We start from the raw sequence: 21,063 nt of genomic DNA on the forward strand, positions 1-21,063 counted from the left end.
GCGTCTCTAATCAGGGCGGTAGGCCGGGGTGGGGCGGGGAATGCTTTCTCCGGGGTGCAGTGCATGCTGGGACTTGTAGTCATCGCTCAGAGATCGAGAGCGCCGCATGTCCTGTAGGTTTTCGGCTCGTTTATTTGTCCGTAAAAGAGACAGTCATCTCCACAAATAACCTGAAGCTCCGACTGGGATCAGTGGCTATTTTGGCTACGTGTGTGAAATCCACAAGTCATTTAAAGAGACTACCTCCCCCTTAAGCCTGTCCGCGGTTGCATTACTTCCTCTCGACCGCATGCGAGCTGACAACCGGAGACGCTCTCGGGGTATGCCAGCGCTGCACACATTTCTGTTTCACTATCATGGCTTCCCCAAAGGGACGCTGGGAACTGTAGTTCTGTAAACGAGACTCATTTAATACATTCTGAGGACCCTCAGCTAAACAATGTGGAAGGAAGTGCAGCCTATGTTTATGTAAAGAAGAGCCACTGATTTCAACGGGGCTTTATTTCCAAACAAGAAGCTATACTGTTTTAATCTTAAAACTAGTATAAAAGCTTATGCTTCCCTGTGGTTGAAGAGCAAGGGAATGAAAAGTTGGGGCAAATATTAATGGAACAGTTCACTGCAGGGTAATCCAGAGGGTTTACTGTTGTTGTTACTGTTTCTGAGTATCTGGGCTTCTGTAAAACGTTTGCTAATTCCTGTTGATCAATTACTGCTAATCCAAATAATGGACTAGAATCTCAGGCCTGGTGGCTGGATGTGGCCCAATTGCCTTCTTAATCCGGCCCACGAATCAGTGTGTTTTTACATGAGTAGAATGTGTGGTTTTATTTAAAATGCATCTCTGGCCTAATTGTGGGGCATAGGAATTCGTTCATATTTTTTTCCCCAAAATATAGTCTGGCCCCCCACAAGGTCTGAGGGACAGTGGACCGGCCCCCTGCTAAAAAAAGTTTGCTGACCCCTGATCTAGTCACTAGATTCTAGTTACATCATCAGTGGGTGTCAAGTTCCAAATACACTCAACCTCCTTCCCTGCAAAAAAAGTTGACAATTCTACCCATTCTTCCTAAATCCTCTAAATTGTGTGAGAAGCTGCCTTCTGGGTGTGCTCCCTAATCTCCATCTTCTGCAGCTGTGTTTAAAATTTTTACTTACTCAAAATATTTTACTTACCGCTTTGGTCTCTATGTATTTATGAAGGCTATTAATTCTTCGGCAGATTAAGCCTTAAAATGTAATGAAACATATTCATGGTAATACCTGCAAGCCATGCAGTTGCGTTTTTGATAGCAGTGATTATCCTATGCTACTATCTTCCCGGTCAGTAGTGAAAATTCAGGAAAAGTGCCACAGATTTAAAGTCACATACAATTGAGCATATATATTTCAAATGAGGGCAAGTAGGAGCTGCGAAGTTCCTTGTAATTTGGACCGTGTAAAGATTTTAACATCTCTAATCCAGGAAAAGGGGAATTTATGTTTCAATGAGCTCTAGGTCAAGTAGAAGTATGTAACTCTGAATTTGGTTGATGGAAGACTGAGAATGTATTTTCACTAGGCCAATCTCTAATGAGGTGGCTGTCGATTCCTGCTGGGCGCAGGATAATAATTTTCTGCTCCATCATGTGACGTTCCTCAAAAGATCTCTGGGATGGCATCTTTCTCTCTGAAATGTGTGAGGGTAACTGTTGCTGGCTGGAGTGGAGGGGGAAGATGATCCAGCATCAGAATTGATGCTTTTCTCATGCCATCACTTACAGATTATGGCATGAGTGGCAGCTGTCCTGTCTTGAACACAGCCAAGTGGTGGACTGTAAATCTGCTAAGCATAGCAACATCATCATTTTATCATTTCAGAATGATAGAAGCACCCGAATTTAAACTTTCAGCTGCCTTATTTGCAGAGACACAGCCCTGCGCGTGCCTATGAGAGACCTACGCCACTCACGTCGAACCACAAGCTAGCCCCCTCTTCAGGCCGTTCACGTCAATTCCGTTCCGGCCTTCTGGGAAACTGACCAATAAGCAACATGTTCTGCCTTGAGACGGACGTTTCTTGCGCCCATTCAGAATGCCTTCCGTGTGAAACCAATAGCGGGCGGCAGCTCTCCGGAAAGGCGGGGCGTCGCGTCGGGTGGTGACGTGCGGGTGTCGCGCATGCGGACCTTCCTTTTCTGGGTGGCAGCGAGAGAGGCCGCACCATGAAGGCGTCGGGCACCGTAAGCGAAGCGCCGGTCTCGTGGGCTTGCGGGCGTCTCAGGCGGAGGGCTGTAATAAGGCAAAGCGGGCGGGGCGGGGGGGGGGAAGAGGCTGAGGATGGCGGCGGCGGCGGCGCAGGGAGCGGGCGCCTCTTCGTGGGTCTTTCCTCGGCCTTGTCTGGCTCGGCCACGAGCGAGCGCCCAATATGGCGGCCATGGCGCCGTCAGCTCCTCGCAGCGTGGAGCCTCCGGGAGACGCGCTTGGCTGTGAAGCCCCGCCTAAGGCGGATACCCCACGGCCGTGGAATGGGGAGTCAAACGCGCGCTTCCCTTTTATATCAGGCCTGCTCCTCTCGCCTTTCGCCTCCATTCCACCGTCATGGGAACATGCAGTTCCCAGTCGGGGCTGGTCTTCCTGCATCTTTTGAACTGGGCAAACTACTGATCGTTGAAATACACTTTTCCTCTACGTCAGGGATGGGCCGATGTGTGTGCCCACAATGTACAGAGCTCAGTATGACTAATGTCAAGATACCGTTGCACAAGTAATTCATTTTTTACAATCACCCTGGTTCTAAAAGCAGTATGGATTTTTTTTTCATGTATGCTTTCTCTTTCTTTCTTTAAGCTGAGGGAGTACAAAGTTGTTGGGAGATGCCTCCCCACTCCTAAGTGCCCAACACCACCTCTCTATCGTATGCGCATCTTTGCTCCTAATCATGTTGTTGCAAAGTCCCGCTTCTGGTACTTTGTCTCTCAGCTGAAGAAGATGAAGAAATCTTCGGGGGAAATTGTGTACTGTGGACAGGTAAGACCATGAATTATCTTAAATCTTAAAGACGAGTTTAATTTTGTGGTTGGAATGCTTGCTTATTTGCTTAACCCAACATTCCCAGGTATCTAGCTGGTATATATCACCTGTGGGAAACTTCTGTCCCTCCAGATGTTGCTACACTGCAACTCCTACCATCCTTGTCAATTGGCCATGCTAGTTCAACAGCATTTGGAGGGCCAAAGATTCCGCACACCAATGCATGTATTTGACCATAGCTTTATTAATAATTTTCAGAACATCTGGTCTCCCAGCTTTTTTGGCTTTAGGCTGAAGGTTGGCTCAAAATTTTTGCTGAGTATTTCCACTGCACATTGTCAGTGCAATCCTAACCATGTTTATTCAGAAGTAACTCATACTGAATGCAGTAGGGCTTACTTCCAGGTAGGTGGGAGTTAGGATTGCAGCTTGAAATGCTTTCCCTCCATTATGAAAAAAAGTTTAAAATTAATGTTGCTATAACATGCTGCTACTTCTTTGAAGAATCTAATTTATGTAGTGTTTGGATTTAGCAGGATATACTGCATTAATGTTTTGGGCATTTTACAGTTTTAAAAAGGGGTAGACATAGGACAAGGACATTGAAAAATATTCCTTATAAAGCTCCAAAGTAATCTCTTGATTTCAGCAGAATTTACATAGGGTAGTCAAATCCCAGGTGTTCAGGGATGATGGGAGTTTTTGTCCAACAACATCTGGGAACCCAGGGTTGAGAAAGCCTGGTCTAGAGACTGTATCTAATTTAAAAGAATCCAAACTAGCCTGGAGGGGTTGAGATTGAAAATTGGTTATAAAATTCTAATTCGAATGGAGAGATTTCTTTCTTCAAATACTATAATTGAGTTCACCCAGTAGAGCTTATTGGCAATAAGCTAGAGTCAAATGAAAGAAAGTGAAACTTAACACGATCTGTAGCTAATTTACCATCACAAGATGTGTTGATGGCCGCTAGCATAGTTACATTAAATGGTTATGATTACTAAATGAATCTTTCATGCTACAAGGCAGTATACTATGAAAATCAGATACTAACCTTCATATTTATATACCATTTTGGAGCTTTTGAAGGCAGATGCCTCTGGCATTCTGTCCACAGTAGTTTTTAGATTAATTCTGCAATCATAAGCACACTTACAATATAAGCCCTTTTGAATACAGTGGGGCTTCTGAGAAAACATACATAGGATTACACCAGGATCTCAGAAACTGTTGCCGTCTGGATTTCAGAACTGCATCTCTCATCAGCCTTTGACAATGCTTGATGGGACGGATGAGAGATGGAGCAGTTGACAGGCCACAGATTAGTCTATCCTGCTGCAGATGGTTTGCTGTACCAAGGAAATTTATACATTCTTACTAGGTTGTTTTGTGATGCCTGCATATTATTTCCAGGTATGATCCACATACTGTAATTCAAGCAGTACTTCGTCCTCAGCAGCATTTTGTAGTAATGAGAGCAAGATATGCCATATAACAGATGAATAATCTGTAGCCCTCCAGATATTGCTGAAATAAAACTCCCATCATCCCAGTGTTAGAAACAGAGATATAGAAGCTAGGAGCTAAATGGCACCTTAAACCTTGGTTATGAACACAACAACGGACTGTCTAGACGTGCTTTTTTAATAACAAGAATACAATGCTGAAAATGAATGAACTGCAGCTAAAATATTATGTTCATTTTTCACATCGTCCAGTCCTTCCCCTGCCCACCATTCTAATCCATTTGTTGATGCTTTTACTTGTTATATAAAGTACTGGTAGTCTGTAATGTGATTATTCTGACAATGGTATTAATGCAATCATAGGTTTTTGAGAAGTCTCCGTTGAAGGTGAAAAATTTCGGTATCTGGCTGCGCTATGATTCTCGTAGTGGAACTCATAACATGTACAGGGAATACAGGGATTTGACAACTGCTGGAGCTGTTACACAGTGCTGTAAGTAGAGACCCTTTGGAATGATTGGTTTCCTTTCAATACCACTATTGAAAGCTAATGAAAAAGAGGAAATAATTCAAAGTTTATATCGTGTCATACATTTATTTTGATTAGTTATGCGATCCAAATTGACAAAGCATTTTATATGAAGCCAGCTTGTAGTTGGCTGCAACCTATATTTCTTTGACTTAAGAGGTGTGGTGGTAGTTTTACTCCACTAATGCAGATTCTTTAATCGTTGGGTTTCCAACAAATGCCCTACCACAGACTTCTATGTGTGCAACAGAACTTTCTCTCCTGACCCTTCCAGCACCTCCTGTTCCCTCAAAATTATCTCCTGATGGTTGGGGAACCCCTGCTCAGAGCAGATTTTTTGTGTGTGCACTGGAAGGAGAATAAACAGAACTCCCGCACAAGTTGAATTTTGTTCATGCAGTGTTGGGTACAACTCTTAAGGTTTTTTAAACAAAATAAGTTGCAGCTTTGTGTGCCCTAGTCATAAACAAGTTGGGAGCTGATGCACATTCCATTGTTCTTCATGGGCCTTAGTTATGGGTAACATGTCTGGCATTCTTTTCCTTGACCCAAGCTAGGTCAAGATAAGTTTCATTCTTTTAATCTGTTTCAGAACCAAAATTATCTTGACCTAGCTTGGGTCAACAAAAAGGCTAGCGTGGCTCAAGACCAAATACTATATAACTTAAATATTTTCACTAGTTGGACCTGCTGTTGTCACACTACAACTTGCATCACCCCTAGCTAGCAGGACCAGTGGTCAAGGATGATGGGAGTTGTATTCCAACAACAGCTGGGGACCCAAGTTGGAGAAACACTGCATAAACTACTTTGCCACCTAATTCATGTGATTTGTGTGTGTGAAAATCTCTTAACATTTTTTTTTGTCAACTGGGAACTTTGGCTGTCCTTTAGTACTATCCGCTTATACAGATTACATGATGGAAGAGCCACAAATTGTTCCTGGCGTTGAAATTTAAAGCTGCATACAAACCCAAAGAGCATTGTTTATAATAAAATGTTCTTGCCGTGTGTGCAGATATTAAATGTACCTTGTCGCCTTTCAAGAGCTGCTGTGCTTTTGAAAGTGAAACTGAAGGTCCTACAAATAAATACAGAAAGATTATGTATTTGCGTATGTATAGATATCTAGTGCCTTGCGTGCTCTGGTCCATGGGGTCACGAAGAGTCGGACACGACTAAACAACAAGATACCTAGTTACAGGGCTCAACCTTGTTTGTTATTAGAATAGTTCATAATTGTCTGGTATATTACAGATCGCGATATGGGAGCCCGTCATAGAGCTCGTGCTCACTCAATTCAGATCATGAAGGTTGAAGAGATCGCTGCTAGCAAGTGCCGCAGACCAGCTGTCAAACAGTTCCATGTAAGTAGATTAAATATGTACTTTTGACATCTCTACAAAGTTGAGAATGGAACAGTTCATCTTTGTGATGTCAATAAAAATAACTTCAGTGGATCATGAGCTACATATTTGTCCTTGACCTTACGGTAGCCATAAATAAATGTCCCAAAGATGTTTTCAAATACCTTTAATGTGAATAGCCTTCAGTTTTCTTTAATATCTGGTGTGTTTTGAGCCCCCCTCCAGTTCTTACATCAGAAATACAATAATAAACCATGTCAGATTTCAATCATGTAAAATTACCTATACTGGGTCTGCACGAGTAGATTTTCACTCAAGAGAATCCTCCATCCTCCTGGAGCAGTTTCTGGGGACAAGTGAAGGGGGTGCAGATTTAGATAAGGAAGGGAAAGCCCATTATACTCATTCATGGACCCATTTTTATTATTGTAAAAATACTTCTTTCATAGAACAACATGCTTTTATTTATAACAGAAACTTATTTCCCCTCTTGCTTAGTTTCAAATTTATAGTGTTATATACACACACCTTATTTTGTTCTTTAAAACGTTCATTTGTAAAATATCCTCTAAGGATTCCATCTTTGTTTCTTTAAACCATCAGGTGTGGGGGTTGGGGGGGGGCTTAATATTTAAAAAAAATCATATATCACTAGTGTAGTGCAGAGTGTGTGTCCCAGCTGTTTTACCATAATGCTGATTCTGGTGCAGATATATAAGTGGTACCATGATATTACTGGAAAACATGGATTTATATATTTTTGTAGTCCTATTAGGAAGGGCATGGAGCCTTGAAGGAGGACACCGAAAAGACATTTTGCATTAGTGACTTTTTAGCACCTTTGGGTGACTTTTTAGCCCCCTTTATGCATGTGTGTGGGCATAAGAAAAGTACAGTACATCCCTATTGTTTGCTACTAGCATCCAGGATGTTAACTTATTTTTACTATATTTTTCTTGTGTAGTAATGTCAACGATTAAAACATATTAGTCATGAATTAATTATACTAGTTATTGTTTAATGAAAATTTATGTTTTCCTACAGGATTCCAAAATCAAGTTCCCTCTGCCACATAGAGTTCTGCGTCGCCAACATAAGCCACGCTTCACCACCAAGAGACCAAACACATTCTTTTAAATGCAGACTTGGTTCATTTGCTCTGAGTTTCAATAAAGTTCTTTTTGAACTTCTGATTATTTTTGTCAGGTCTGAAACATAATTGTCCCGACCTTGCAAATAAAATGTTAAATGAAATGATAAATGAACTTGCAAATAAAATGTTAAATGAACAGGGGAGCTGCTGGATCCAGAGTACCACTCCTAGAACAGGATGCTCTCTGATAGACCCATACACAGACTGGCTTCTTCCACCTAATCATAAAGAGCCTTACTTTTAAGTTTATAAGGGAGAAGAGCAAAGTTTCTCAGGTTGCTGAGGGGCAGGTAATTGTTACTGCCACAAGTAATCATTTGCGACTTTAAATTGCTAGGCACACGTCTATGGCAGATATTATCTTGTGTAGTACTTAATACAACTGGCTGGAGTGACAGCTATAGAAACTACAAATGGAAAGATAATTTTTGTACTTTTTATTATGCCTGCACTTTCTTTAACATGTCGGGTCAGCAAACTTTCAGCAGGGGGCCGGTCCACTGTCCCTCAGATGGGTGGGGCTGGACTATATTTTGGAGGGGGGGAAATGAATAAATTCCTATGCCCCACAAATAACCCAGAAATGCATTTTTAATAAAAGCACACATTCTACTCATGTAAATGCTGATTCCCGGACCGTCTGCGGGCTGGATTTAGAAGGTGATTGGGTCAGATCCGGCCCCTGAGCCTTAGTTTGCCTACCCATGATGTAAACGGACACCAACTCAACAAAACAAGCAAAGAAGAACACACTTTAATTATAAACACAGGAAAATGCTATGTTGATCTAGCCTGCACATAACTTCATCGCTCCAGTGTGCAGACTCTATACATAAAAGTCAATGCTCTCAACACCTTAAAAGAAAAGCAGACTTTCCTTGTTCTTAGGACCAGCAGATGGAGGTACAGAGGCTGGAGGGTACCAGTTTGATGCAAGTAGGTGGGTGGAATGCCAGGCCTAGTTGATTCTGCCAGGACATGAGGCCTCCCCAAATTACCCACTATGCCAAGGTGCTGGAATTGTCCCTGCATATTTGCACCAGAGTTTGTGTGGCCTAGGACTGAGCTGAACATTTTGACTTAACTGAATCGCTATGAAAATACTGTAGTTGAAAACTTTGGGTAGGGTAATGTGATTGTAGTGAAAATAGGGTAATGTGAGGCACAAAAGTTGTGGCTATAGCAGGTGTGGAAAACCTCTGGCTGATGCTGTTTTCCTCAAGGTATGCCCTGTCCCACGAAATACCAGATATGGGGCAGGTGGCGTTACGGCTAGCTGTGCAACTCTGGAACTATGGCACAACAGGAAGCAGGCACAACATCTGACATGTGGTGACTTAAAGCTCACTGGACAGAGGCGATGCTGATGCCGTGGTAATAATAATAATCTATATGTACCCCACCCATCCGGTAGTCATCTTTCCCCTGATGTTTCTACTGTAAGTTTGGAAATTTTCTCCACAGATTAAAAAACAAAAACCTGGGTCTCTCTATGTCTGTCTTCTTAGTTCTTTCTCAGAATCCAAACAGAGGAAGCAAGGACAAATTGACAAATCTTGATTGTACCAGAAAAGTACAATGTAGAGGATGACTAAGAAAGATGCAAAACAGATTGGTGGCATGTCTTTTGGTAAAGAATTGGGTGCTGAAGTGGAAGTATTGTGTAAGAGTGTAGCATGGGAAAGGGAAGCCGGACACAGTCTTCGGCATGGGTGGCAAATCCCCAGCCTTACTGAGCCCCAAACCTCATTGATTCTCCCGGTAGGAAACCTCTCCCCTGGCCATGATCAGTGGATGAGTGGAGGAGGAATGCGCCCCGCCCCCTCCCTCGATGTTGTGCCCGTGAAAATGTAACTACTGTACAAAGTTGGCGACAGGCATCTCCTCCACCCACCGCTCTAGGACTTGAGCCTGAGCCCTTCTGCCCTCGCTGCGCTCATATGGAAATAAATTAGTCCCCGCCCTGCCGGCTGTGGGCTCAACTAGTTAACTAACCAATAGGATTCGTTCCCTTGATTCCTCGTCCCCGCCCCTCACCAGACTTGCTCAGTTTCCCCCGCCCTTTTACTTCCCTGATAGATCACGTGGCGCTGCTCCTTCTCTACAGTCCGATTGGCTCTTGAATAGGGAAGGGGCGGGCGCCGGGGTATGATGGGCGCCCTCCGGCTCACGTGACTTGTCCTGTATGTGTATGTCTGCGCGCGCGCGCGCGTCTCGTGCGTGTGTTTGTGGATGTCTGCGCGGCGGGGCGCGGGAGAGGTGGCTGCCGTGCGCGTCGCGGCGGCGGGCGAATGGGGGACTCTATCCCGCTGGGCGCGCCGGTGCCGGTGGAGCAGGCGGTGCTGGAGACCTTCTTCTCGCACCTGGGCATCTTCTCCTACGACAAGGCCAAGGACAATGTGGAGAAGGAGCGCGAGGCGAACAAGAGCGCGGGCGCCAGCTGGCTCTCGCTGCTGGCCGGCTTGGCCCACCTGGCCGCGGCCGAGAAGGCCTATCACAGCATGACCTTCCTGGGCCAGAAGCTAGGTATCTACCGAGCCGCTGCTGTTTCCTCTCCTGCCGCCGGGCTGCTGCTTTGCGGCCGCTTTTCTTCTCTCCCCCCGCCCCCGCCCCGCCCCATCCCACTGAGGCGCAGGTCTCCCCTTGACGGCACCGAGTCGTAGGCTTGGAGAAGGGCAGCTCTTCCCTGAGGTGCGGAACTTCTCCTCAAGCCCGCCAGCAGTTGGTCCCGAGGTGTAGATGTTGAGTGAGGGGCAGGGGTGCCAACTTGAATAAAATACTGTGGGGGACCCAGGTGTTCTGTGAACCAACCTAGACCCCCGGGTATAGGGCGGTATATAAATTCAATTTAGAATAAGAATAATAAGCCCCCATCCCCGCATAAACAAGACGCACCTCATTTGAATGGCAACGCCCATCAACTTTGCCCCCCCCCCAGCTCCCTCATGTATTTTATTGGGGGGGGGCAAAGGGACCTCTGCCCCTAGGAGTTGGCTCCTGTGCTGAGGGATTGGGCCCATGTCATTCTACCTTCTGCACTTCACTCTTCCTCCCCCCCCCCCCCGCCCCTTTCCAGACATCCATATCTATGACAGCCTTGGGATGTTCAGCAGAACAAACATAACCTAGGAACAGCTCAAAGGTATATTTGCTGGCAAAGGTGTACGTGTTGCATGGAAGAGTTGCTTCAGATTCCCAATGTTCATCACAAGCAATACATCCTGTCATCCTGCCTTTATAGTTCCCGTTTCTTACCCAGCAGAAACTAGATTCAATAATAAGAATATTGGGGCGGCCCTTTTTTTACACAATACTTAGGCTTTTTGTTCTGATACAGCCTGATAGTGAAAGCAAGTGCTGGAGCAACTGCTTTGCATGCGGTTAGATCTGAGGTTCAGTTGGAAACTGGTGGAGAGATGTTGCCAGTTAATGTAGGCCAGTGGTGTCCAAACTGTTTTCAAAGAGGGCCAGATTTGATGAAGTGAAGGGCCGTGAGGGCTGACCAAAGGACCGACCAAAGTTGTTGACCTTTTTTAGGGTTAAAGTTGTGGAGGAGCCAAATTAAACCGACCAGCGGACCGGATTAAGCCCCCAAAACAGGCAGCTTTTTTTCATCCACTTGAAGGCGGCAGTGTTAGGTAGTCTGTGGCCGAATGGAAACTAATAGGCAGGAATCATTTTGGGTGCTGGAATGGCCATTTAAATGTGATAGAAAGAGTCCCAGTTAATAGACTTGGGAAGGAGAGGGTGGTGAATGGGTCCTTCATGGCATGTGATGAAATTGAGTACAGGCTGCAGATTAACTTTCAAATCATTGAGCAACTTAAACGTTTGTTCAAATTTGTAAAGCTACTCTAAAACAACATTCTTTGACAAGCCAGTGGCAGTCTAGATAATGTAGATAATGTATCAGTAACATGTTAGGGTTTTCTGGTTCTTCTAATGCTCATGTTTGCAGAACTAGGTTGTAACATGGAACTGTCAGCAACACTGGTTTAATAAAATCACCCAATAGGCACTGTCCAAAAACAGAAAAGCATAAGTCCTTCTTGAAGTCTAATATTCTGAAAAAAGCCGTGAGACAAAAGGAGAGAAGAGTTGCAGAGGAATTTTGCACTTGCTGGAGTGGGAATAATAAAAGCATGAAAAGAATTAAAGAATCTTGTGGTACTAGGGATTTTTAGTCCTTGCTTTCAAAATCACAGCTGGTTACAAATAAGAATTATATTACTCTCATGCACTATGTTCTTTGCATTTTATTACTTAACTCTGCTGCCTTCCCTTAATGGGTCTTGTCCCTTGAGCTGTGATGTGGCTCTTGGGAAAATACATGCTTAAGCTTTCTTAATCTTAAATAATTTAAAATGTACTTGTTTGTGTGCTTTTAAGGACTAATGAGCAGGTCTTTGAGTTCATCTGTTCTCTTTGAATTCTGATTTGCAGTTAGAATGTTGGTATATTCATGACTGCACGTTTCACGTTTCGGTTTAAAAAACTTAAAAAGTGTTTCGTGTTGTGCTTGGTCAAAAACACATTCAAAAGTCTAGCTATTAATAGCAACATGAGTTATTAACATTTCATGATGGCAATGCTGTGTAAAATCCTTAGAGAAGAGGTTACTTCTAGGTTGCATATATTCTTCCCAGCAAACTTAGAAGTAATATTTAGAACTTTCAGAAAACAAGGCATGAACAGTGAAGCAATGTGGCAGAAGGCCCCTGATGAAAAATTAATTTGGAACAAGTAGAGGTTAAACTTGCTAAAATGTAAACTTCTATTATGTAATAATTAAATCTGCCCTTACAAGTCATTGTTGCTGCTGAACATGCAATTGCTAATGAACTACGGAGCTATGTTGTTGCATCTTGTGTGTTTTTCATCCATAGTATGGGTAATATATACTTCTTAAAAAAAAAAATACAGGTGGACAGTCGTTCTTCAGCCGAAAAGACTCTATACGAACCATATATACATCTCTGCATAATGAACTGAAGAAGGTGGTGGCAACAGGTCGGAATGCATTGGGAGGAACAGCCCCTCACCTAGAAGAACTGCTGTCTCACCTGTCTGAGCAGCTCTGTTATTTTGTTCAGGCTCGAATGGAAATTGCTGATTTCTATGAAAAAATGTATAGCCTTAGCACCCAAAAGTTTATCAACTCCGAGGAACTGGTAAACATCTTGGAATCCATCCTAAAAAAATACAGCTCAAGGTCAGTGTTTCCTTTTAATGTCATTGATGTCTTTATTTTAAGCAGAAGGATTGAAAATTTGCATAAGAGCTTTGTCCATGTAAAAGCAGTCGAATCCAAATGATTTAGTCTTTATACCGTTTTACATATTAGCAAAAAATGAGTTTAACATATATGAACAATGCCAACAAAGTGTTTGCAATTCTATTTTTTTCTGGTGTTTTATATGACCAGCTGTTGGGACAGGGATCTGGCACAGTTTCTATCATGTTTACTATCCAACAATTTCATTAACTTTCATCTTCACTTCCCCTACCCCTTAATATTTTTTATGGGCCTAGGAAGCCTGCAAATCTATACATAGTGCCTAAATTTAAGAATATAATCACAGATTTGGTGTTGGTACAAAATTGAGAACCATGAGATCTTTCCTTAAGTCTATGAAACATAAGCACATCCTCTCAGCCTTATCATGATTTTTCTAAACTGCAACATACACTAATTAATTTTAAATAGTTCCCCATAATTTTATTATTTAAAAGAAATATGGTTTCATATCTGTATTTCTTAATTTTCAGTGTCAGGAGTAGACAATTTTTTTTGTGTGTAATGCAGGTGTGGAAATGACTTTGTAATGGTGTCTGTGGTAAGGCTTTTAATTAAAACACATTTCTGAGACAGTGTACGTTTTGTAATTCAGCCTTCATCATCATCATCATTCAGTTGGCAATTTTCTGGAATTACAGTTTTTCACTGGATGTCCCTGACAAGGCTTGCATTCAGTTTAAATTCTGCTTCATTTAAACTTGGTTAGCTGAGAGTCTTATATGGTGGACTGAAGGCACATTGTCTTCAAGTAGGCAACATTTTTTCAGACACAATATCAGGAATGTTCCTCTCATTAGGAAACAATTTGAGCACTGGTCTGTGCTTTTTCTTCTTTATCTAGCTTGCAGGAACAATAAATTTTTTGTTGACCTGCTCGTTGGAACCAACTGGAGCTGAAATTTTGTAGAAATGAGTGGTGGGTCACTTTCAAGTAGATGCTTATATAATTTAATTAGTATAACTTATTCTGACCCAAGTTTTCTGTTGCATGCAAATGTGAAGTATTCTATGGTGAGTTGGAGGTTTTTGTTTTTGTTTTTGCAGAATTTGGGAGTAAATCATATATTATCCAACACTTGGAAGTATTGGCCCACTTCACATGTCATAGAATGCTATAATTAATGGTTTACCTTGAACATGCATTTCTGGTCTGTTTATGTCCTCTGCACCACTATGTGGAGGAAACAAACCATGATCTCTGGCTTAATGTTCTGATTCTGCTTTGTTTTGCTCCCAGCAACCATAATCAGTAAGCCAAGAATAAACCTTGGCTAAGATTATGGTTTGTTAGGAGCGAAACAAACCATGATTCCTTGTTCAAATAAAACACCAAGCTGGGGGTTATGGTTTGCTTTCTGCCAGTGTGATCCAGGAGGAGTGAAGCGGGCATTACAGTGGTGCCCCGCTAGACGAAAATAATTCGTTCTGCGAAAATTTTCGTCTAGCGGGTTTTTCGTCTTGCGGAGCGGCAATGACAACCGCGCTCCGCAAAACGAAAAAAAAAAAGACGAAAATTTTTCGTCTTGCGAGGCAGCCCCATAGACTTTTTCGTCTTGCGGGGCAGCCTTCCGCTAGACGAATGCCTTCGTCTAGCGAGTTTTTCGTCTTGCGAGGCATTCGTCTAGCGGGGTACCACTGTATTTACCATGGTTTATGGCTTGTTGTGATGTGTGAATGTGGCTGTTGTGCCCCTTGGAGACAAACATAGACAATACTCAACTTTGATACATTGGTGAGAGGAACATGGGTGAACTGCTTATTCAGCATACCTGGTACATTCTTGTAACATGCAGAGTTGCCAAGTTGATCTTAAAATCCTGTTAGAAGTACAGTGGTACCTCGGTTTACAAATGCTTTGCGTTACAAACACTTCGGGTCACAAACTCCACTAATCCGGAAGTACTACCTTGGGTTGAGAACTTTGCCCCAGGATGAGAACAGAAATCGCATGGCGGCAGCAGTAGGAGGCCCCATTACCTAAAGAGGTACCTCAGGTTAAGAAAAGTTTCGGGTTAAGAACGGACCTCCAGAACGAATTAAGTTTGTAACCCAAGGTACCACTGCAGTGACAAAGCTCTTTGTCACTTCCACAGCATTGTTTCCGGGAAGGACAGCATTTGGCAAGCGTGCTCTAGAACTGTACACTGTCTCTGGATTCCTGGCTGATTGAGAGAATAGCTTTTCTGTGCAATGCGTCTCATGCATCTCAAAATGTCTTCCTTTCTCTAGATTTCATCATCCAATTCTTAGTCCTTTGGAAAGTAGCTTCCAGTTAGAAGCGGATGTGCTTACGCATCTTTTGAAGGCTCAGGCACAGATCTCAGAGTGGAAATTCCTCCCATCCTTGGTCCATTTGCACAATGCTCACACAAAGCTGCAGACCTGGGGACAGATTTTCGAGAAGCAACGAGAAACCAAGAAACACCTGTTTGGTGGCCAGTCTCAGAAGGCTGTACAACCGCCACACCTTTTCCTGTGGCTCATGAAACTCAAGAATATCCTCCTTGCCAAATTTAGCTTTTACTTTCATGAGGCACTTAGTCGGCAAACGACGCCATCTGAAATGAAGACATTGACTGCAAAAGCCAATCCTGATTATTTTGGGAAAATTTCCAGCTTTATCAGGAAATACGATGCTGTTAACGTTTCCTTAATCTTTGATAACCGTGGATCAGAGAGCTTTCAGGGACATGGTTACCATCATCCCCATTCCTACAGAGAAGCCCCAAAAGGTGTTGATCAGTATCCTGCAGTAGTTTCTCTGCCCAATGACAGGCCTGTTATGCACTGGCCCAATGTCATCATGATTATGTCTGACAGGGCTTCTGACCTCAACAGTTTGGAAAAGGTGGTCCATTTCTATGATGACAAAGTTCAAAGCACATACTTTTTGACTCGCCCCGAACCTCATTTTACCATTGTAGTTATTTTGGAATCCAAGAAGTCTGAGAGAGACTCTCATTTTATCTCTTTTCTCAATGAAACTTCCTATTCCCTTAAGAACTCAAAAGCATTTGCAAGTCTGAAGCCTGGATCCAAAGGATGAAAGGATTTGCTATTAAAATTGTTTATTGGACTGCAAGGAGACTGGCTTTTAAGGCTTCTAGAAATGCCCGTTTGTGTATGTTGGTCATTTTTTAAAAAAATAGAAGCTATTTTAATATTAAGTATTTAATGTTTAATATTAATATTCAGCATTTTTGGAATGAATAGATTGAATGATATAAAATTGAATTGGAAGGTGGCAAACTCCTCAAATGTAGTGCACTAAAACTATCAGGATGGTGTTTTGCTCAACTGCTGTATTTTTTTTAAGTCTATATGACACTTGTTTGCCTTTACCTAAATGCACTTTATCTGTTGCTGGTCAGTCACTTAGCATCTGCTGGAAACAGATTTGAAAAGGAAGCAGATTTGAAAAGGAATATGGAGTGTGAATCCCACCACCAAAAGCAGCTGCTTATATTAAAAGTATTCTTTGGTCATATTCACTGGAAAGTGTTGGAACTTGAAGCAAATAATTGCAATAAATTAAATGCATAATGGATAAATACCTTTCTTTCTCAGCACTGTAAAACCTTGGTCTGGAATTCCACAACCCACATATAAGGCCCCATTTCATCATTTTGTGGTTTGTATCCAGTAGTGCCACCTACATCAGCTCTGGAGGGTTTGGGGGCTCCAGAGCAGGTTCCAGGGCAGAGGAATACATTTCAAGGGGGGACAAAAGGAAGAAGTCCTATTGTACTTGCAGAACTCAGCTTTTACAACCTTGTATCCAAACTGAAATACAGCAATTTAAACCATCAAGATAATACAGATACATGAAAGCATTAAAACGTCACCAGGAAGCAAAAACTGCAGTGAAATAAAAATTAAACAGCCTTGGGGCATTTAAGGATACACAGATTTATTAAGCTTACTTTCTAAGTCAGCTATGTACCTAACCAAGGACCTTAGCTTTTATAGAGGTATTGTTAACTGGTTTTTCTTTTTGGGCATGTTGCCATTCTTCAGCTACTATTCCAGAACAATGTACTCAAAATGTTTTTTTCTTCTTCTGGAAGTGAAAATATCCCAACATTTGCAAATGATTCAGAATGGATCCTCAGTATTGTCATTTGTGTGGCATATGTATCAGCACCACCCCACTTTCTGGGCGGGGACTTGTGTGGTGTGTGGTTTTGGAGATAGCTGCTTCATGCCACTCCCTCTGACCAGTGCAAGCTGTCAGTTTGCGAACTATTCAAGAGACATGATGGCAGCTAGTGAAGGGAGTTCAGGGATCAGCTGTAGCTTAGGCAGACACACAGAGTTTTGTCTAACCTTTTATAATCGGTTAGAATTCTGGAATACAAGGTATATATACTAAAAAATCCAAAGAAAACTTGCAAGTGCTATCTCCATGCACATGCTTAGAAATCCTACGTTTACTGGCTGGCAGGACACAAGGGAATGTAAGGAGGGGTGTGAGACTACAACCACAGAACTTTTCTCAGTTTGGGTGCAACCTGCCATTAGTGTGGGAGGGGGGGAAAGGCACTCACTTGGTAATAACAGCAACATGTGACGAGAGGTGTAGACTATCAGCTCCAAATGCACTTAAAAATGGATCCAACTGCAGCTCTAGCACCATAAATGGCAAGTGTGGAAAAGCCCTGACTGATGCATGGCTTTTTTATTTTCTTCTCTTCGGAGTGGTTATACTTCTCTTTCGTAAAGTGATAATTACACTGTGCAAACCACCAGCTTGGCTCTGTCGGCCACTTTGGAATATTTGGGTATGGAGGGAGATTTTAGGAACAAGTTACTTTTGCTTTTTCTTAGAAGATGAGCCATTTTGTATGGTTGGATGCTATCCGGACCCAGTGTTTTGACAGTTTTAATGTCAGTAAGGCCTAGGATGTTGTCTTGTCACCACCATTTGCCTGAGTTCCTCAAAAGTCATTTTCTGTGAAAGGGATCTGCCTTACACCCTTGGCTGTGAAGACAAAAGCAATGCATTCAACTTCTCTGCAATCTCATTTGGATGAGATGGAAGTACATTCATTCATTTTTTGCAATGCAACAGTGCCAGGAAAAGATAAATGTTCCAGTATGGGAAGGAAGAGCATATATCTTTCAGAGAAAATTAACAAAAAAATAAAGACGGAATTTTGTTAGTGATACCATGGGATCTATTGGTAGGTTTCTATGACACTCCTGCAACCACCGTCCACGCACCACCTCAAATTGCAAAAGCCTCACTGGCTATGGATTTAATTGCATTTTCCCAATAGTGATATATTGCAGCTGAGTGCTGCAATAATTCAATATCCTGAACATAAGCCCTTTCTTGAAGGAAAAGCGGTTGCGTCCTGCAGAACAAATGAACATCAGCTGTGCTGCATTTTTTCTTTGAAAAACTGGTTGTCTGGGAAGGGACCGAAGAATATAGTGTGCAGGTACAGTTTAAGTGGTGTGATGTCCAACTCTCTACTCACTGTTACAGCTGTGCATATTACACTGATGGCTTTGGCAATAGCCTTTAGAACAATGTAAATGGAAGATTAAAGTAATAGACCTTGCGCTGGCATTTAAAATCACTGTCCATTTTCAAAAGACCAGTTGAAAGTTCACCTGTGTACAGTTTGGGTTTGGTATAAATATAAAATGGGTTTTAAAATAATTGGGAGCTTCATTAAAAATCATCACATACTTTTATTTACAACTTCACAACGGCAAAAGGGCTGTGGTAACATTTATTACCGAAATAACTACTTTTGGTTGTGTCACTAGGTGCAATTCAGCTGCATTAATTTTAAGCACTTTGACGTTGCTTTCGAGATGATTGCACTGACCGTCTCCAGTGCAGTTAAATGCACATCAGGTATGCTCAGGGCTTTTTGTCAGCTGGAACTCTTCTGCACCTCTTGGCTGGCTCCGGAAGTGGGGAGTGGGTGGGTGAGACCTGACCAGCCTCAGCAAAGCCCTGCTACACATCCGGCTCATGAGAGACCCCAGAGCTCAAAGGACACCCTCTGTGGTCTCTTCACAAGCTGGATGCACAATGGGGCTCTGCTGAGGCTGGTCAGCCTCCCAGCTAATAGCTGACACAGAGGAAGGCCGCACCTCAACTGAGCAAGCTCCCAGCTGAGAGGTGTGCAGGTGTCAAGGCTCTGGGAATACTATCCCTCCCCCCCCCCCCCCGGTGGCAGCCAAGAAAAAGCAGATAACACAAAGAGTCCTTATCACGTGATTTATTCAGTATTCACAGTAAAGGGATGTAGTCTCTGCAATGATGGCATTGTTCCAAGTAATGTCTCTCCCCACTAATCTACGTCAGTCCTGTGCTGGCTAATCTGAGCCTTCTGCCGCTGAGCTCTCTGTTCTACTACTCTCAACACCCGTCTGGTCCTGGGAGAAGCGGGGTCTGGAATGCTTTCCAAGGACACCGAGTCTGTCAGCTGTCTCACCCCTGGTGCTTCTTCCTGATGTTCCTCTTCCAATATTTCCCAGCTTCTGCCCTCTGCAGCCTCTGAACTATGCCCTTCTGCAAATCTAAATCTATACTGTTCTCCTGTTCTCAGCAACGGTCAGGAGGGAGGGGGCGGTCCCCACCATTCCTCCTCAGTCCAGCCCCTGACAGCAGGGTGTGCATTTGTACTTGTTAAGCTGGTCAGCTGAGGTGTGGAAGGCTCCCCTTTCTTGCCTCAACTGAGCAGCCTCAACAAGCCTCTGGCTAGCGAGGAGACACGCCTCACAACCCCGAACTAGATCCTCTTTCGGCTCTGGGATGGGTCTTCTGAGGGAGGTGCATTCCTGCACCTTTTTGTCTAGAAAAAAAGCACTGGGTATGCTATATTTTCAAAGCATTTAGATCCAATGCCTGTACAACTGAATAGTGAAGCAATAAAACCTTTGTCTCTTAGCAACATGCTCAGGTCCTGCCTCCTAGATATGTTTTCATCAATACACACTTTTCTGTTTTATATCTTATAAATAAGCCACTGAACCTCACAGAAAACTAAAAGCAAATACTACATTCCAACTGGGAATAAATCTGTACATTGTCTAGAATCCCTCTTCAGAATTCTGCAGAATGAATATGTAGTCCCACTCCTTCAAATTATTGCGAGAAAGCAAAAGTACTTGGCTGGAATGGAAGCTAGAAGAGTCCGGCTGTTGAAATAGAAGTTACCACTTGATTGGCTTTGGAAAAGATCTTAAGGCTTCACGCTAACATAGGCTGATCCAAGGCGTTTTTGGTCAGTGCCTTGATTTTGATATCAGGAAAAGAATAAAGGAAGGGTTTCAGGAAACAAATATTCATTTGTGCTGCCTCAAAGTGACAGCCGTTCTTGATGTAGTGCAGTGACCAGCAGTGAAAGGCAGTGATGAGGATGCCATTGATCTTCAAAGTTTGTGCATCTGATGACATTTTGAGTGCAGAAGCCTAGAAAGGATAATGCAGCAGAAAGGCAGGATTATCAGACAAGGCAGAATAAGGTCTACTAAAATACATTACAATCTGGAAGAAATCTGCCAGTTGACACAAGAGTATAAAAAGTTCTGCTAGGTCAGGCCAAAGCCTAGCACAGCACTCTTTTCTCCCTGTGGCCAATTAAATGCCTGTGGGAAGCTGGCAAGCAGCACCTGAGTACAACTGGCCTTGTTGCTCACATAATACTCTTTAAAATTTGGTGACGCATCACTACATCTTGTAGGAGTGAATTCCATAATTTATCATTGTGCTGTAGGAAGAAGTACTTTTTGTTTGTCCTGAATCGTCCAACATTCAGCTTCAGTTCTAGTATTAAGAGAGCAGGATGGGCTGGTGGACTTTCCCCCCATCCACTTTTTCCCCAGCCCGCCCTGTGGAACGCCCTCCCGTCAGAAGTCAAGGGAATAAACAACTACCTGACATTCAGAAAACACCTAAAGGCAGCCCTGTTTAGGGAAGTTTTTAATTTGTGACTCTGTATTGTATTTTGATATTTGTTGGAGGCCGCCCAGAGTGGCTGGGGAGACCCGGCCAGATGGGCGGGGTATAAATAATAAATAATAATAATAATAATAATAATAATAATAATAATAATAATAATAATTATTATTATTATTATTATTATTATTATTATTATTATTATTCCACCTAGGATGACCAGGCCACACCTACCTATGTATCTACCTAGGTTCTGGTTGAATAAGAGGATTAGTCAGTACCTAGTGGGGGGGGGGGAGAATTGGCTTAGCCTGGA

The 21,063-nt window shown here is 42.8% G+C and overlaps 2 protein-coding genes and 1 non-coding gene across 3 annotated transcripts; all 3 read left to right on the plus strand.

Annotated features, from left to right (window-relative positions):
* The first annotated feature begins 2,101 nt into the window (after positions 1-2,101).
* LOC117054211 (60S ribosomal protein L18a) lies at positions 2,102-7,567 on the plus strand. Its single transcript, XM_033162794.1, has 5 exons — positions 2,102-2,222; positions 2,830-3,009; positions 4,842-4,971; positions 6,265-6,374; positions 7,419-7,567. The coding sequence occupies exons 1-5, from the start codon at positions 2,205-2,207 to the stop codon at positions 7,509-7,511; spliced, it is 531 nt and encodes a 176-aa protein (XP_033018685.1). The 5' UTR covers positions 2,102-2,204; the 3' UTR covers positions 7,512-7,567.
* Positions 5,968-6,096, plus strand: LOC117054619. The gene has a single exon (XR_004427528.1). It is a non-coding gene; the product is annotated as a small nucleolar RNA SNORA68 (small nucleolar RNA).
* A 2,164-nt stretch (positions 7,568-9,731) lies between the features above and the next one.
* On the plus strand, positions 9,732-16,373 carry C10H12orf66 (chromosome 10 C12orf66 homolog). The gene is made up of 3 exons (XM_033162298.1): positions 9,732-10,053; positions 12,451-12,739; positions 15,056-16,373. The coding sequence occupies exons 1-3, from the start codon at positions 9,819-9,821 to the stop codon at positions 15,870-15,872; spliced, it is 1,341 nt and encodes a 446-aa protein (XP_033018189.1). The 5' UTR covers positions 9,732-9,818; the 3' UTR covers positions 15,873-16,373.
* Positions 16,374-21,063: the final 4,690 nt, after the last annotated feature.

This window comes from Lacerta agilis, chromosome 10 (genome assembly GCF_009819535.1).
Source record: "Lacerta agilis isolate rLacAgi1 chromosome 10, rLacAgi1.pri, whole genome shotgun sequence".
In the NCBI taxonomy this organism is placed as follows: Eukaryota; Metazoa; Chordata; class Lepidosauria; order Squamata; family Lacertidae; genus Lacerta; species Lacerta agilis.

What these genes read in the sequence shown, in the direction of transcription:
- LOC117054211 (XM_033162794.1), top strand. An exon ending in AAATTGTGTACTGTGGACAG is followed by an intron (nt 3,010 to 4,841) that starts GTAAGACCATGA and finishes ATGCAATCATAG; the next exon opens with GTTTTTGAGAAGTCTCCGTT. An exon ending in TGGAGCTGTTACACAGTGCT is followed by an intron (nt 4,972 to 6,264) that starts GTAAGTAGAGAC and finishes GGTATATTACAG; the next exon opens with ATCGCGATATGGGAGCCCGT.
- C10H12orf66 (XM_033162298.1), top strand. Translation starts at nt 9,819, where the DNA reads ATGGGGGACTCTATCCCGCTGGGCGCGCCGGTGCCGGTGGAGCAGGCG. An exon ending in CTTCCTGGGCCAGAAGCTAG is followed by an intron (nt 10,054 to 12,450) that starts GTATCTACCGAG and finishes AAAAAAATACAG; the next exon opens with GTGGACAGTCGTTCTTCAGC. An exon ending in CTAAAAAAATACAGCTCAAG is followed by an intron (nt 12,740 to 15,055) that starts GTCAGTGTTTCC and finishes TCCTTTCTCTAG; the next exon opens with ATTTCATCATCCAATTCTTA.